The 15,742-nt window shown below is 40.8% G+C and overlaps 1 protein-coding gene and 1 long non-coding RNA gene across 9 annotated transcripts in view; one reads left to right on the forward strand and one right to left on the reverse strand.

The window, feature by feature from the left end:
* The window catches only part of CLIP4 (CAP-Gly domain containing linker protein family member 4), an 88,960-nt gene extending 81,433 nt beyond the window's left edge, over positions 1-7,527 (reverse strand). For 5 of the 8 annotated variants that reach the window (XR_009009925.1, XM_057558266.1, XM_057558264.1 and 2 more), the window contains exons 1-3: positions 7,301-7,524; positions 6,832-7,062; positions 1,906-2,053 (exon numbers count right to left, since the gene is read on the reverse strand). Coding sequence is in view for 7 of the 8 variants with exons in the window: in XM_057558266.1 (XP_057414249.1) it covers positions 1,906-2,038 (133 nt within the window). In the remaining variant the exon portion in view is untranslated. Of the gene's footprint in view, positions 1-1,905; positions 2,054-6,831; positions 7,063-7,300 lie in introns of all 8 variants that reach the window. The other 3 variants (XM_057558263.1, XM_057558262.1, XM_057558261.1) reach the window with 3 other exon arrangements.
* Positions 7,528-7,580: 53 nt separating this feature from the next.
* Positions 7,581-13,870, forward strand: LOC130709389 (uncharacterized). The gene is made up of 3 exons (XR_009009926.1): positions 7,581-7,681; positions 8,191-8,481; positions 12,990-13,870. It is a non-coding gene; the product is annotated as an uncharacterized LOC130709389 (long non-coding RNA).
* The last annotated feature ends 1,872 nt before the right edge of the window (positions 13,871-15,742 follow it).

The following is a 15,742-nucleotide window of genomic DNA, read 5'->3' on the forward strand; positions in this document are numbered from 1 at the left end:
TAGCACATAACAGGCCCTCAACAAATACTTACTCAATAAATACAACCCTGGATGCCACATTTTAAGGGGACATTGACTACAGCATACTAAGAAGAAAACAACTAGAGTGAAAAGGGTCTAGAAATCCTGACAATGAGAGACTGGTGAAGGAACCAGAAATGTGTAGTCTAAAGAAGTACAGACTAATTTAAAATGTCCAAATTATCTTCAAATATTTGAAGGTCATCATATAAAGAAGTGTTTGTTCTACATATTAAACCAGTGAGCCAAAGTTTCAAGAAGACATACTTCGAGTCCATATACAAAAACAATTTTATCACAACTAAAACTTTAACAATGAAATGGACTATTTCATTAGTTTCCCACTATTGAATATATCCAAGTAGCTGAATGTTTATCTATCAGAGAACCTGAAAACATAATTTCTATACTGGGAAATGAGTAGGGAAAGCTGAACTATAGGTCCATTCAGATTCTAAGAATCTATCGTTCTAAGAATACAGGCAATTTTTAATTTCACTTATACAAAGGGAACAATATCCATTATCACCTTTCATTCAATGTATTTATTCAACAAACACTGCACAACTAATATCAATAAATGACTACATTAGCCCAATGAGACAAACAAAAACAAAACATGATTCTACTCCATCCAAAGAGCTATAGTCTGGGAAAGGAAATAAGACAGTTATGACTCAAGACAGAATGAGGTAAGTGCCATAAGCAAGGTACAAAGTGCTTTTCAAGGTTTTTCCTGCATAACTGATTTTGTTATATCTGAAAATCAATATCCAGTCAATTTTTGTAAAAACTGCAAATAACTCCCAAGATCTAGTAGGCACAGGTTTTATGTAACACCTTTGATGACTGCAAGGCAAGCTGCTATAGAATCTGAACACATAAAATAGCATACCTGGAGATGAGTAGTTATTAGAATGGATATGACTAAAAAGACAAATTCACAATCCAATCATTTTATATTCACTAATATTTAAAAATCACATTATCTCTACCTCCAAAGACAATCTGAAATGGTGGCCCAATATTTTACTTGAAAAACTCTAACTAAATTAGAAATGTAACACATCCATCAGGCTTATCTCCTGGTTTTCTTTTATTCCTTTATCAACTACCTGATAAAATAGGTTCCTGGGGAAATAAGTCTAAATAGATTAAAAACTAGAATACTCCTAAATTTACATTTTACAAAGAACATTTAAATGAACCAATTTAAATATGAATCAATCTCACTCCACATTCCAGGGAAAGGTCTCACCCTCTCTGTCTAAGTACAGGGCTTTTATTGTTTTGTTTTACTATACTTTATTTGTGAATACACTGATAATTACAATGGGAGACAACTGAAACAGGATCCAAATTAGGCTTGCTTGTGTATTAAAACACATCACTTGTTGTTACATTGTCACCCAAGTTTGGATCATTTCAGCAGTGATTATTTGGTTTGTTAATTAGAATCCCAGTATTGCAAAGACAACAGGGCCCTTAAAGATGGCTAGCGCACAGTGCTTTTATGTCTTTTCTTTTTCAGTACATGGCTTTTTAAGCAAGTCAATATATTTAACCAAAATAAATACATCAATAGCAGAAGAATGCTAGATGTCTAAGCACCACTGTATTCTAAAAATAAAATCCTCTGAATCCACCGTGGTGCTTAAAATGAACGTTTTTACATAATAAAAATGCTGACAACAGAAATAAAGCGTTTAGCCTAAGAGGCAGAAAAAGCAATAAACAATTGTTATTTTTGAAAAAGGAAAATTTAGCAATTTTATGAAAACCACAACAAATGGTTTCAGGAAAAATTAGGAGCACAAAAAGGGTGTAAGACAGAGAAGTCAAGTCACCAGTTCACAGAAAAATAAACACAGCAACTTAACGTACCACAGTCTGAAGGCATTGGTGCTGCAGAAATGGAAAAGATAACTGGTGTATCAGAACCTTGAAATAAAAATGGGTATCTTCCAATCAAAGAACTTCCTTCTAATGGAAAATCCGGAAGGTCCTCTATGGTCATCTTCTAGAAAGCCACCTTTAATGAAAGGGGGGGAAAAGCATATCTATTATATTTGTATGCAACTTAGAATAATTGCCTTCAGTCACAAAAAGCCTATTTTTTTTTTAATATCTAATCTATTGACATTTTTAACTTCAACCTTCAAAAATCTATTTTAGAGAGGAAGGGAAAAAAACTTCCTTTTAGCGAACTGTTGTCAAAGAATATACATTGCTTAACACTGTCTCTCAGGGTCAACAGCATATGTAATCTTTTTAGGCAAAGCTCGGGATAATAAAAAACTACTCCTATATATTTCCTAATAATAGGTGAAAACATTTTTTAAACGCTGAGCTAATCTAAATGGGTGATGTTCTCTTTACTCGCAGTAACAAATGAGGAGATGTTATCCCTTGTAGGTGCATCTCTAACTTCTCATAGGATCTGACACAGGTTCTATCATCTGTCATCCAGTAGCTCATGCCATGTGCTCATCACATGAAAAAAATCTAGTTTAAAATGTTCTCATTATTTTCCAACATCCCAGAAAACTTTACTGAAAATTGACCATATCACTCGTACAAATCTAAATCTAGGAGCTTACCCACATGGTTTCACTTAACAATGTAGAGGATCTGTTTAGTTCATCCCAGCAGAAGATGGAAGGCCATGCCTTTTAAACCACATCACTTATACCACCTCTCTTTTCCAGGAAACATGAGCACTCAGAATAAATTTACTCTAAATTAGACAGCTGCTGCACCCCAGCACACATATCAGAGATGACACAGAATGCAGAGAAAATGTTAGTAAAACTGAACTATGAAGCTAAAAACCTTCCAGTTTCTTTTGCACCAAATCTTTGAAGTCTGAAATATTATGAATCTCTATATCTGTTCAAAATATAAGCAGAAAACTATATTACAAAACTAAATAAAGGTGATTTTAGATTATTTCAGTAGAAAGAACAGAATAAGTAAAGATGGTTAACTGATAGCTTACTCTAGCAGATAATGCCATGCTAGATATTACTCAATGTGTGCTCTATTATACTTGGTTAACCAACTCTATGTCTATCACCTTTACCTATCATGCTTACCTACCATCACCACCCTGCTCCAAGGAAACAGTCACCTTTCTGAGCTAAGTGGTTTGTTTCCAATTAGATTCATATGTTTTCTGAATACCAGCAGAAACTGGTAAAGAGTAAGGCAATTTCTTTTTTATCATAAGGTACACGTTTACATGGACATGGATATTATATATCAAATAACTTAATCCAGTATTACTATGTTAAAGGTATTCAAGGTTTCTTGGATGCTAAAATTACTCACCACCCAATACTTTGAATCATTTTGACATTAACCTGGCCACATAAATAGGAAAAATTGTTGCCATACAGCATGGTGAACTTCCTCAAATACTAACAATTCCAAAAAGTAGCGCCTACCACAAAGACAGCCCTCCTTCAATACTATAGCTTCTCAGTATTCAAAGTCAGTCAGGATTTCTACTTGTTGGCTTCTACAAATTACCTGGCAGTAAATTTGAGCAAAATAGTCTATGCTGGGTATGAAGCATCCTTTAAAGTCAAGGACCAGAAATAAAATTTAATAAATATTAATATGTACAAGGCACTACACTATTCTAGATGTTTCAGAGAATACAAAAATGAGTAACAGATGGTCCATGCTTGTTAGGTAGCTTACAATCTACTAGGGTGAATAAAATAGTACTAATAACTGTAGACGATAAAACTGAGTGAAATATGTTCCATAACCTAAGTACACAGAACATTTGTTACGGGAGTTGCTGAGACTCAGAAATGGTGCAGTGAAAAAAGCATCACTGAGATGAGTCTTGAAAGATGAGTAGGCAGAAATAGGGGCATAAATTTAAAAGGGGAGCCCATTAAAGGAATAGCAGGCTGGAACTTGGGCACATCTAGTAACAGGTAAGGCTGTCATGGTTTTTTAGGACTCTCCTCAGTAATGCTTTATATACCTGATCAAACACCAAACCACTTAATCCCATGAGCACTGGAAACCGTTGATTTTTTAAAAGGAGACTGTCCTGATTCAAGCTGTTTTAGGAAGGTTAATCTGACTACAATCACACTTTGGGACTCAGCCATGTTTTTAATTCTCCAGCAAAATGACTAAGTGGTTTTCTTTCTGAGCTGGTTAAGAGGAAGCCACCTTTCAAAACCTCCCTTTCAAAGAGTGGGGTTTCCCATTCAAAAATATTTTTTAAAATGATCTTCAGAGTGTACCTTTCATTTTTTTGTAGACTTGAGATCCTTAAAGATAGCAACTGTATCTTACAGTATCACTTGGCACAGGAGCTAGATTAGTATTTTTTACACATTTAATAAATATTCAAATCCTAGATTTGATGTGGAAAGATGATTCATTCAACAAGATGTAATCAACTTCACTTTACATATTAGATATTTCAAACCCATAGAAGCTACTATATTACCTGAACAATGCATTGAATAGTCTTCATATTTTGTGTCTGCATTGCATTTTCCCCTGGTCCCATTCCCTTTCTTTCACGAAAAGCCCAACATTCTACCTTCTGTCCCACTTAAGAAAGCTATACACCTCCACAAACTTCTGTATAGTTTCAGTTTAGAATCCTTTCCTAAAAGCGATTTCTGGATCTAAGGATCTGGGAATCTTGGTCAAACCCAGAGATGTGCTTAGCTGGATTGAGTATATACTTTCATTTCAAATCCTACTATGGTTAATTGGTAATAATGGATTATGTAAAGTAATCCAAGATTAAAAGTTGGCCCCAATTAACTGTGTACGTAACAGATGCAATAACAAGAATCAACTTCCCCAAACTTTGATTTACATATGAATCCCATCACCCCGAATCAGCTCTGAGTAAATGCAACTTGTAACATGGCTCTAATATTTTGTATTTTTTTTCAGAGATACCTGGTCAATGCCCTAACACAGAATGGTGGTGAGTGGAGATGCCCATTAACTTCTTCAAAGTGGTTCAGGGCTATTAGGGCCTCACTAAGGAACCTCACTGAGGCTAAGAGACTCCCTCAGATTTATCTGGATTATGGTTCAAGAGCAGCATCCTTGAGCTACTCAGCTATCAGGAGATCCAGGCTGCATCCACACGAGTTGGAACCATGAGTCTCTTTCATTCAATTTCATATAGTATTCTGTCATGAGTGTTTATCTTCACGAGATACCAAAAAACATAATCTAACCAAAATAAGCATTTTAAACATATCTCCAATAACCCATTTATTTGTTACCTACATGAAATCTGTTCAATCACTAAGCAGGTATGTACAGTATTTGATACTTAGTTCGTTAGCTCTAGGCCCTAGAGAGAATATAAAAGATACCTGCCCTCAAGAAGTTCATTTAGTCATTCAACAAATATTTATCAACTGTTTCTTTCTAAGTCTTAGACTGGCATAGCAAAGGTAAAGAAAATAGATATGCTCTTGCCCTCAAGTAGAGGCAAGAGCAGAATTGCTACAAGAAAGCTGTAGTTACTGTATAACTGAAATAAGCGCTGGATTCAAGGGGGCCAGTGAAGGCTTCCTGAGGGAATAACTTAAAGCTGCAGTGCCCAACCAGGTAGCTACGAACCACATGTGTCTATTTAAACATTCAACTCCTCCACTGCTCTAGCCCCATATAAGTGCTCAAAAGCCACATGTGTCTAGTGGCTACCATATTGAACACTGAAGAAAGAACACTTCCCTCATCACAGAAAGTTCTACTGAATCAACCTCTAGACAAGAAAACAATATACAAATGCCTGAAACAACAAGGAACAAAGGCTAACAACCTAAGCAAGCCCACGGTAGCATACTTAATTATACATAATTAACAAGGGAACAGTAAGCCTAAAAGTAACCAGATGTTCGCAGATTCACACAGGGATAAAGTGTTAAGTTGATTCTATAACATGAAGATCACTAGTATGTTTCAAAATTGGAGTTGTTATAAGCCATAAAAGACATCATATAAATATTTTTCTAAAAGCCTTGCTGATAGGGCTGTTTCTGGTAAATCTGAAACGTCTGAAATAAATCCTTCAAAATACTATACCATGTGCCAAATCTTCTATAAAACAAATAAACATATTCATTCTATTTCAAGATTCAATCTTACAGCCCAGGTAGTCCATATCAAACGAGAGTATTTCAAAATGCATATTTATGTTAGCAAAATAGGATGGAACCAGGATGGCTTTGCCTCATAAAAATGCAGAAAGCTAGACTTCTGCCAATTTCAATTATCTGCTTTCTCTGCACAGTTGCTACATGTCCCGCACCACGTGATCTTCTGCCATTTAGATGACTTTAATTCGTGCAGAAGAAACATAAATGACAAATGTCAATGTGAAAGTGAAGTACAATTAAAGTATTTGGCGGATGTTTCAAAGGAGGGCGTTTCTTCATTGAAATATTTAAAAGGCACCAATTTATACTATGACATTGCTACAATGTGAAGCACAGTCTAGCTGGGAACATACAGCAAGTTATTATCCCATGAGAATATCCTCCTCTGATACATATCAAAACGTTGTCTCAGAGTTTAAATCCAAATTGCCTACATAGTCTCTGGATTAATGAACAACCTGACATCTAATTCAAAAGAAAGCTGACATTATAAACCCATCAATTTAACCCACAAGGATGAAGCGTCTCTGTTTAGCAGTCTCAGCGCAAGTGTTTTCCCTAACTTCCCTTCCCATGATTTAGAATTAAGGAATCTCGTGGTAGCAAACGACTGGAAGCAGAGTCATCTGTCTTAGCTTTGAATTCTCACCGGCAAAAGGTTTCTCAAACAGCTTAATAAGCAAGGGGAGGCATGAGAGATGTGAAGAGGCCCCTTTCAGGAAAACCACGAAGGGCTGGGTACAGCACGCTGCCCATCACTGCGCGCGAGAGGCTCTCCCAAGGGCGTCGGGGCGGTCAAGGCTGGAGCTGCGGAGCGGGGGCCGGAACTCAGTTCCGCCGTGCGGTCCAGCCCGTCCCACACACCTGGCAGCATCTCATCCTGAAGTTAAACCGGCGGTGAGGAACGGAAACCAGAAACTCGGGTCCCCGCCTGTGGGCCGCTCCAACCCCGCCCTCGCCCCGCGGAGGCCTCCAGAAGCCGGCGACTCCGGCGTCCACTGCAGGCAACCGCGGGGCTCCCAGCGCCTCCGCGCCGCCCTCCCCGAACCGCCAACCGGCCCTCGGGCACCCGCGCCCCCGCCCGCCCTGCCCGGAGCCCCCGCGCCCTCCCGCCCCACCTGCCTCCTCCGGTCCTCTCCGGGCGGCCGACGGGGAACGCAGGGGTGCGGAGAGGAGGCTGAGAGGCGCGCTTCTCCACTCCGCACGGGTCTCAGGTAGCCGGCCGCGAGGCCTCCCGCTGCGCCACGCTGCGCAGCGCAGCTCCGCGACCTCGTCCGGCCCCTCCCGCCTGCCGCCTCCGCGCCGCGCGCGCCGGAGCCAGGCCCCACGCGGGGTCGGCGCGCGCGCGCGCAGTGCAGGCGCCCCGGCGGCGCGCAGGCTCCGGCCCAGGCCCGCGCACGCGCCGGGGAGGGGAGACAGGCGGGGAGCGCGCGCCTGGGCTCGCCGCCTCCTGCCTTCGACCCCGGAACCCTTCCGCAGAGCGACGGTTGAGGCTCGAGGTTAGGAAGGTCTGGTGGGCTTCGGGCGTCAACCCTGCGAGAATGGGGCGCCACTGTGATATTTCCACCGCAGCCGAGGCAGGCTCTCGGCGGAACCCCGCCTGGCCTTAAGCCATGCTTGGGGAAACAGCCCATGGCACGCTGAACAGACGCTCCTGCGTCAAAGCCCTTAGCTAGACCAGTCTGACTGGCCTCCCAGTCTCACATCCCTGGGCTGGAAGCGCTCCAACACCTTCTTAGGGGCAGGCACCACGTCTTACCCTTTTTAGGCTCCCCAGTATCTAGCCCCGTGCATGGCCCGGAATAGGGCCATCAGTCAATTACCTGTTTGCAGGTCTTGCTGTAAAAAGCCTAGTCAAGGCTATGGCCAAGTTGAATGATTACAACCAAGGGTGTCAGTGTAGAGGCAGAAGAGGATGCATGAGTAGTCGTCCCAGAAGTTTATTTCCCCTGATGCTTTGCTCCCTTCTCACCCCCTTCTCTCCTGGTCCCCTTCTCCATCCCCCAAGAATCAGAAAGTGGTGATAAATGCTGACATCCTGGTTCTCCGTACGTCAGTGGAAGGAAAGGTGTTACTTGACACTTAATGAAGGGACTTAATGAGTCCATTGTTTCCCCATGACTGAAGTTTGTAACACGGAGCCAATAGTGTTCCGCCATAACAACTCCCTCTGAGGCCTTTTTGTTCTGGCTCTGATATACCAACTACTGCACTGTACTTCCACGTTCACCAAATGCAGTGCCTGGCAAGAGCAAATGTTGAATGAATTAACGTCTACCACGACTCTTCAAGAGCAGAGGTAAGTGCTCCGGCACTCTAGAGCATCTTTTCCTGTTAGAATAATTGATTCCAGACCCTGGAAAAGGCCCCCCTCCATTTGCTTGAGTCCCCCTTACGATATCCTCCCACCAAGTAGCCACCTGGTGCTGGTTGAGCACCTCCAGTAACCAGGAATTCACTTCCTTTGAAAGCAGCCATTTTATCTTTGACCAGCCTTGTTGAAAAGTTCTTCCTACCTTGGAAGCTAAAATACAGTTCCCTGCATCTCCTCCTTATTGGATTCTATTTCTACCCTGAAGACTCCAGATCATGTCCAACTCCAAGGAATCCAGGGAAAGCATTCTCAGTCCTTTAGGCTGCTCCTTATAAGACATGCTTAAGATCCCACTCACCAGCATTTTAAGGGTCTCTTTATGGTGCATCCCAGCTTGTCTAGAGCTCTCTTAAATGTGATGCTCAGGAACGAACGGGGTGTCCTGTTGAGTGCAGAGAGGAGAGAGACTGCCACCTGTTTCTTGGCCCTATGCTTCTATTAGCATAGCTCACAATATCGAAATACTCATTTGCGACAGTCACATCCCATTGTGGAATCGGGTGGAACATACTGTCAACTAAAATTCATAGCGCTTATGCAACATTTAAACACCATGACCATCCCACAGTCCCTAGTCAGCTGCCAGTTTCTCTGTCCCTGCAGGTTCAGCACCTTATGCACTCTCAGGGATGACAATGTGACACAGATGCTTCCTCCTCCCTTCGGGGGTTCCGCCTCCCTCTCTGTCACACCCAGTTCTCGTCTGACCTCACCCACCTCTTTAACTGGTAATCTGCCCTTGGTTGGCTTGAAGCAACTGTAAATAAGCCCTATTGTCAGTAAGCCACAGAAATTCATAAAAATCTATGTGTAACAGAAGCTGCTGTTGGCCGACTTTCCACATATACAGTTCACTTTATTGCTGATTTAAATTATCCCTCTGAGAAACCACTGTTAGTGATTGACAGGCTGTGGCTGGCTGAGTTGTTCTTCACTATAATGAAAGTCTCTGTGAGAACCAGCCAGGCCACTAGCTTTTTCTGCTACACCCAAACACTATACAGTACCTTGGCAAATTCCCAGGATACCAAGCCATTAGAGAGAGACTCTCCCACTCACCTGCTTACCTTTACGGAAAAAACTGAAGTTACTCCCTAGACCATCATCAAGAATGCAAGCACTCATTGGAGTCATGCTTCTTGGAACACCCCATAGGTTATACAATCCTCAGACCAAGAGTTGGACTGGGTAATGATATGGGGCCAGAACTTGGAACATGAACCGTCCACTGGGCTGGGAAGGGACATGGGGAAATGGTCCAGCTGCAGCTGCTGAGATTCAGTTATACCTGAAGGCACAACAAGGTCCCTGGACAATGTAGCAATAAACCACAGTCCCGGGAGGTGACCAGCCTCAGTGGTCAGCATCCATGTGGAGAAGGGCACATTACTGACTGACCACAGTTTGATTCCTACCTATGGGATCTTACTTGCCTTCACTTTACCAATGAAGAATCAGACTCCAGGAGGCTGTGGAACTTGCTCACTGTACCCTGGGACAGAAATAGGATTCAAACCCAAGTCTGTCTATCATGAAGGCCTGTGTTGATCCACAATTTTGTATTATCCACACAGGGTGTACTTTGGGGCATTCAGGACACAGAAATGCTGCATTGAGCAGCAGGGATCATTGAGAAATTCAGAGAGCCAATCAGAATGTCAGCATCAGGAAGGTCTGTCAGTGGCTAACAGGACCACAATCTATGAGAAAATGGTTAGGGGAAAAAAATCAAAAGAATTGGGCTTCCCTGGTGGCGCAGTGGTTGAGAATCTGCCTGCTAATGCAGGGGACACGGGTTCGAGCCCTGGTCTGGGAAGATCCCACATTCTGCGGAGCAACTAGGCCCGTGAGCCACAACTACTGAGCCTGCGCGTCTGGAGCCTGTGCTCCGCAACAAGAGAGGCCGCGGCAGTGAGAGGCCCACGCACCGCGATGAAGAGTGGCCCCCGCTTGACGCAACTAGAGAAAGCCCTAACACAGAAACGGAGACCCAACATAGCAATCAATCAATCAATCAATCAAAATCTTTAAAAAAAAAAAGAAAGAAAAGAAAAGGATACAAATTTACCCACTGTATGAACAAAACTATGTGGAAAAAAAAAAAATCAAAAGAAGACAGTGTCACTGCTGGTACATGGACTGAGGTATTGGGCAGGATATGATTCACGGGGGAGGAAGACAAGGGCTCGTTTCCAGAATGTGAGTGTACAGGAGACATCCAGCTGTTAGAATTGGGGTGCCAGATTGGAGACCAACTAGCAGAGGTAGTTAAATATAGATACCAGAGCACTGGGTAGAACCCCTAAAATCTTCCTATCATGTTTGCAGATGATATAATCATCACCATAAAAAACCCAACAGAATCAACTATTAGACATTATAGGTGAGTACAACAAGGTTGCCAAATACAAGATCAATTTCTAAAAATCAATCGTTTCCTCTACATCAGTAAGCACCCAGGAAATATAATAGATTGTAAGAGACCATTCACAATATCAATAAAACTCTAAAGCACAATATTCAAGAATTAACCTAGCAACTTGCAAGAACTTTATGGAGAAAATTTTAAAGTTCTATTTAAGGACATAAAAGAAGATTAAATAAAAAGAAGATATATTATGGATAGGATGATTTTACAGTGTAAAAATGTCCATTTAATCTCTATAAATTCAATGTTATACCAACCAAAATTCCAGCAGGAACTCAAATTTTAAGGAACTTCAATAAAGTTACAAAATAGATAAGGAAAAATAAAATTTTAAATAGTTAAATCAATTTTGAAAAACAAGAGCAGAGAGAGGAAACCTACCCTGCCAGATATTACGTCATTACTACATAGTGATAAAAATAGTATGCTACTAGTACAGAAACAAATGGAACAGCCACACAGAATAGAACACTCAGAAGCAGACCCCGGGACCTCAATATATGTAAATGTGGGGCTGCAAATCAATGAGAAAAATATAAATTATTTAGAAGATGGTTTGGGGGAAACTAGATTAGTTTAAGAAGAAAAAATAGAGTTGGATGCCCCATGTCTACCATATTCAAAGTGAACTCCAGACTGATTAAAGACCTACATTTGAAAAGTAGGTAGAATGTAGGAGAAAATCTGTATGAATAAGGGGTAGGGATTTACTTCATAAAACAAGACTGCAAAAGTGCAAACCTTAAAACAAAAGACTAGGTGATTTGACTATATCACAGTGAAGGTTTCTCTTCAATGAAAAGTACCATGGAAAAAGTTAACAGGCAGCTGACAAATTGGGAGAAGATAGATATTCAAAAGCAGCTAGGGATTCATATCTAAAATATGTAAGTAACTTTTGCAAATCAACAAAAAGAAGTCAGAGAATCCAATATAAAAGTGAGAAAAGGATAGGAGTAGGTGATTCACAGAAGGGAAAGCCAGGATAGCAAGCACACACAGAAGAGATGCTCAAACTCACTAGTAATGAGAGAATGGAAAGACAGTGTGATACTGCCAATAGCCACTGGTTTGCTGGTATATATCTTAAAAACAGCTGGGGGTTGAGGGAGAGTCCTAATTTGTAGTGTTTGCCAATTTCCATGGTACAGATACTCTCACCCCTGCTGATTTCAAGCTACCAGTGTGAAGTCACTAAACAAGAAATTGGGAAGAAATGTGCTCAATCAGCTCTCATGAGTCAACTCCAACACACCACTACTTTACCCATCAGCCTGGCAAAAGTCAGAAAGATAATTCCCAGTACTGGCAAAGATATGGGGAAATGGGAATCCTCATGCACTGCTGATGAGAATTTAAACTGCTAAATACATTCTGTAGAGCAATTTGGTAACATTTAGTAAAAAAAAGAAAAAATTATCAACATTCTTTATAACTCAGCAATCACCTTCATAGATATGCCTCAAAGGAACCCTTACAAGGGTCCTATAGGAATCTTCTTCATGTGGCTTCCAGGAAGCCAGTTTCTCATTTACTAGGTGATCTCTTCCAGTCCCTGGCTTTAAATACCATCTCTATTTTCATGATTCCAAAATGTCTGTCTCCAGCCCTGAACTTCAGACATATATTCATTTGCCTACTCAACATCTAATCTAGAGTATGCTCTAGATTAATAGACATCTGTTAATTAATAGGCATCTCAAATATAACATGTTCAAAATAGAACCCTTACCCATAACCTTCCCATATCAATAAATGGCAACTCTACTCTTCTGTTGGCTCATAGAATCATCCTTTCCTTCTTTCATATTTCTGAATTCCACAAACCGAAGTCCCTTCCTCATTCTTAAAAAAAAAAAAAGTTCATGACATAATTTATTAATGAAGAAATTTCATCAATACCACTGAAATCCTTACAAATCAATAGTCACCAGAGATCCCAGGAACTTCCTACTGATGCTACTTGGGCTTGCCTTCCCCTGACCTATCTCCTTTTCTTTCTCAGGACTTCAAGTAGAGACTGCCTGCTGAAACGGGCTGCAAACTGAAGACCTCACAAGCCTTATCATCTGAATCTGTGGTTCTCATTCCTTGTTGCACATTCACACCACCTGGATATCTTTCACAAAATATGTAAACCCTAAAGACTCCCTCAGGTATTCTAATTCAACTGATCTCATTTAGATTCAGGCTATTCTGTAAGTTTATTCTATCTTTCATTAGCCTGCTTCCGAAGAAGACAATAACAAATGAATTTTTCAGAACCACCTGTTCCTGTGCCGGGCCCTCCAGTTGGCGCCACTCACAAACATCTCGTGACATAACCACTTTTAAGAGTCTTCTTTACAGTCCGACATAAAAGAAGAAGGAACAAAGGGAATTTTTCATGGCATCAGGATCAAAACTGCCGCTGTTGTACAAGAGCTCAGTTTTTCATACTGGTCACTCCAGTTTTGGGCCACCAAGACAACTCCAGAAACATCTCTAGCACACAAAGACAGCATCAGGCCAGTTTTCACTAGGATGTTCATTCGAGTACTGCACCCCCCCCCCATTGAAACTGACTCTAATCAAGCCTCTAGATATAACTAACATTCTATAGAAATTGTGAGTCATAAAGGAATATCACAAACAACACCAGGAGGATGCAATCAGCCAAATCCAAAATGTGGGAACTTCTACAGGGCAAATAACCAATTCCAAAAAATAGCTAAGGGGAACTGGTATAAATCAAAAGAGACATAAGAGCTATCTCCACAACCTGTAATACGCATACCTTGTTTGGATCTGGATTCAAACAAAGAAATGTAAAAAAACCTCTTGAGACAATTAGGGGAAATTTAGTCCAAATTGGATATCAAATGATACCAAGAATTTTTTGTTGATTTTGTTATGTATGATAATGACATGATTTTGTTTTTATTTTAAAAAATCCTTATCTGTTAGAGATTCATACTAAAGAATTTATGATAAAATGTTTAATATCTGGAATTTGCTTTAATATGCTCCATTATTAAAAAAGAGTGTGTGGGGCTTCCCTGGTGGCACAGTGGTTGAGAATCTGCCTGCTAATGCAGGAGACACGGGTTTGAGCCCTCGTCTGGGAAGATCCCACATGCCGCGGAGCAACTAGGCCCGTGAGCCACAACTACTGAGCCTGCGCGTCTGGAGCCTGTGCTCCACAACAAGAGAGGCCGCGACAGTGAGAGGCCTGCGCACCGCCATGAAGAGTGGCCCCCGCTTGCCGCAACTAGAGAAAGCCCTCGCACAGAAACGAAGACCCAACACAGCCAAAAATAAATAAAATAAATTTTAAAAAACATGTCAATTCATTAAAAAAAAAAAAGTGTGTGGTGGGAGGGATAAATGAAAAGAGAATGACAAAATATTGATAATTATTACAGCTGAATAATAGGAAAATTATTTTCTCCTTCTGTGTAAATTTGAAAAAATTTTCCCATTTAAAAGTTTTAAAAAAAGAAGCTCCAGGAGGACAGAAGTTTTCGTCTATTTCTGTCACTGCTATATCCTCAGTAACTAGAACATATCTAGTATCGGGCCCATAGTAAAAATTTAATAAACATTTGTTGATTGAATGGGCCTGGTTCTTTAAGATTTCAGTCTCAGTAAAGGTAGCTTATTATGTCCAAGGAATTTAGAAATCACAGAAGTTGTCTTTGTATCACATGCATGCACACACTCTAAAGTGGGAGACATTCATACATACTAAAGCTACATCAAGTTGTCTTTCCAGGAGCTTTTTGCAAAACCAATACAGCTTCATCCCTGTTCACTGTAAATCATCAGCTGCTTTAATAACATCTTGATTAGGGGTTGAGAGAATGTCAGACCCACTGGAGCTTCCTGAGAGTGGGTAGAGAGCAGCTTGCACCTTGTCAACAATGGATCAAATGACTCACCTAACAAAGCCATTGACAGACCAATTAGCTGGTACTGAGTCATGAGAAAGTCTCCTTTGTGACAAAAACAGCGTTGATAATAAGATCGGTTCTGACATTCCATATCTAACCATATTTGCAACAGCAGGGAACAGTTAAAGTAAAAATAAGTGTGAATTGCTTTTTTAGATTCATACAGGGTTCAACCCAAGAAGAAGTTATAGTCTGTCTTTTCAAGGCCCATCAAAATATATCACACAGTATCTTTATCATCATCAAGGTAATCACAACCCTAGTGCACTACTGAATGACAGGTAGAAAGGCAACCAAACAGCATATCGGTCCATTAAATCACCAGAAAAATACACTGAGTGCCTCCTACCTAAAGGGCAATATGGAGGCTACCATAGTGTAAGATTCACTCCTTGTTTTCTAGTAAAGGAGGGAGAATGAGCAGCCTGGATTGGAAGCCCAGAATCATCAGTCCCTACCTGTGGAACCCTACCAAATCACTTAACCTCTCTGAGCCTTAGGTTGCTCCTTTGTAAAATGAGATAAAGAATGCTTGCCTTCATGTGATGCCATGAGCACAAGGCCTGTTGCAGAGTGAGTGCTCAAAAATAGCTGGTTGAAAACTCTAGTGTGTGGTCATAAGACACAAGCAGGAGAAAAGAACATCAACTGCCTGCCAAAGAAACAGTGTCAGTAGACTAGGGATTTCCCAAGACAAAGAGCCCAATGCAGGATGAGGTGATCTGGAAAAGCTTCAAGGAAGAGATATATCTATATATTTTTTAAATTTTTATTGGAGTATAGTTGATTTACAAGGTTGTATTTGTTTCAGCAAAGTGAATCACTT

The sequence above is a fragment of the Balaenoptera acutorostrata genome, chromosome 12, assembly GCF_949987535.1.
Source record: "Balaenoptera acutorostrata chromosome 12, mBalAcu1.1, whole genome shotgun sequence".
Lineage (NCBI taxonomy): Eukaryota > Metazoa > Chordata > Mammalia > Artiodactyla > Balaenopteridae > Balaenoptera > Balaenoptera acutorostrata.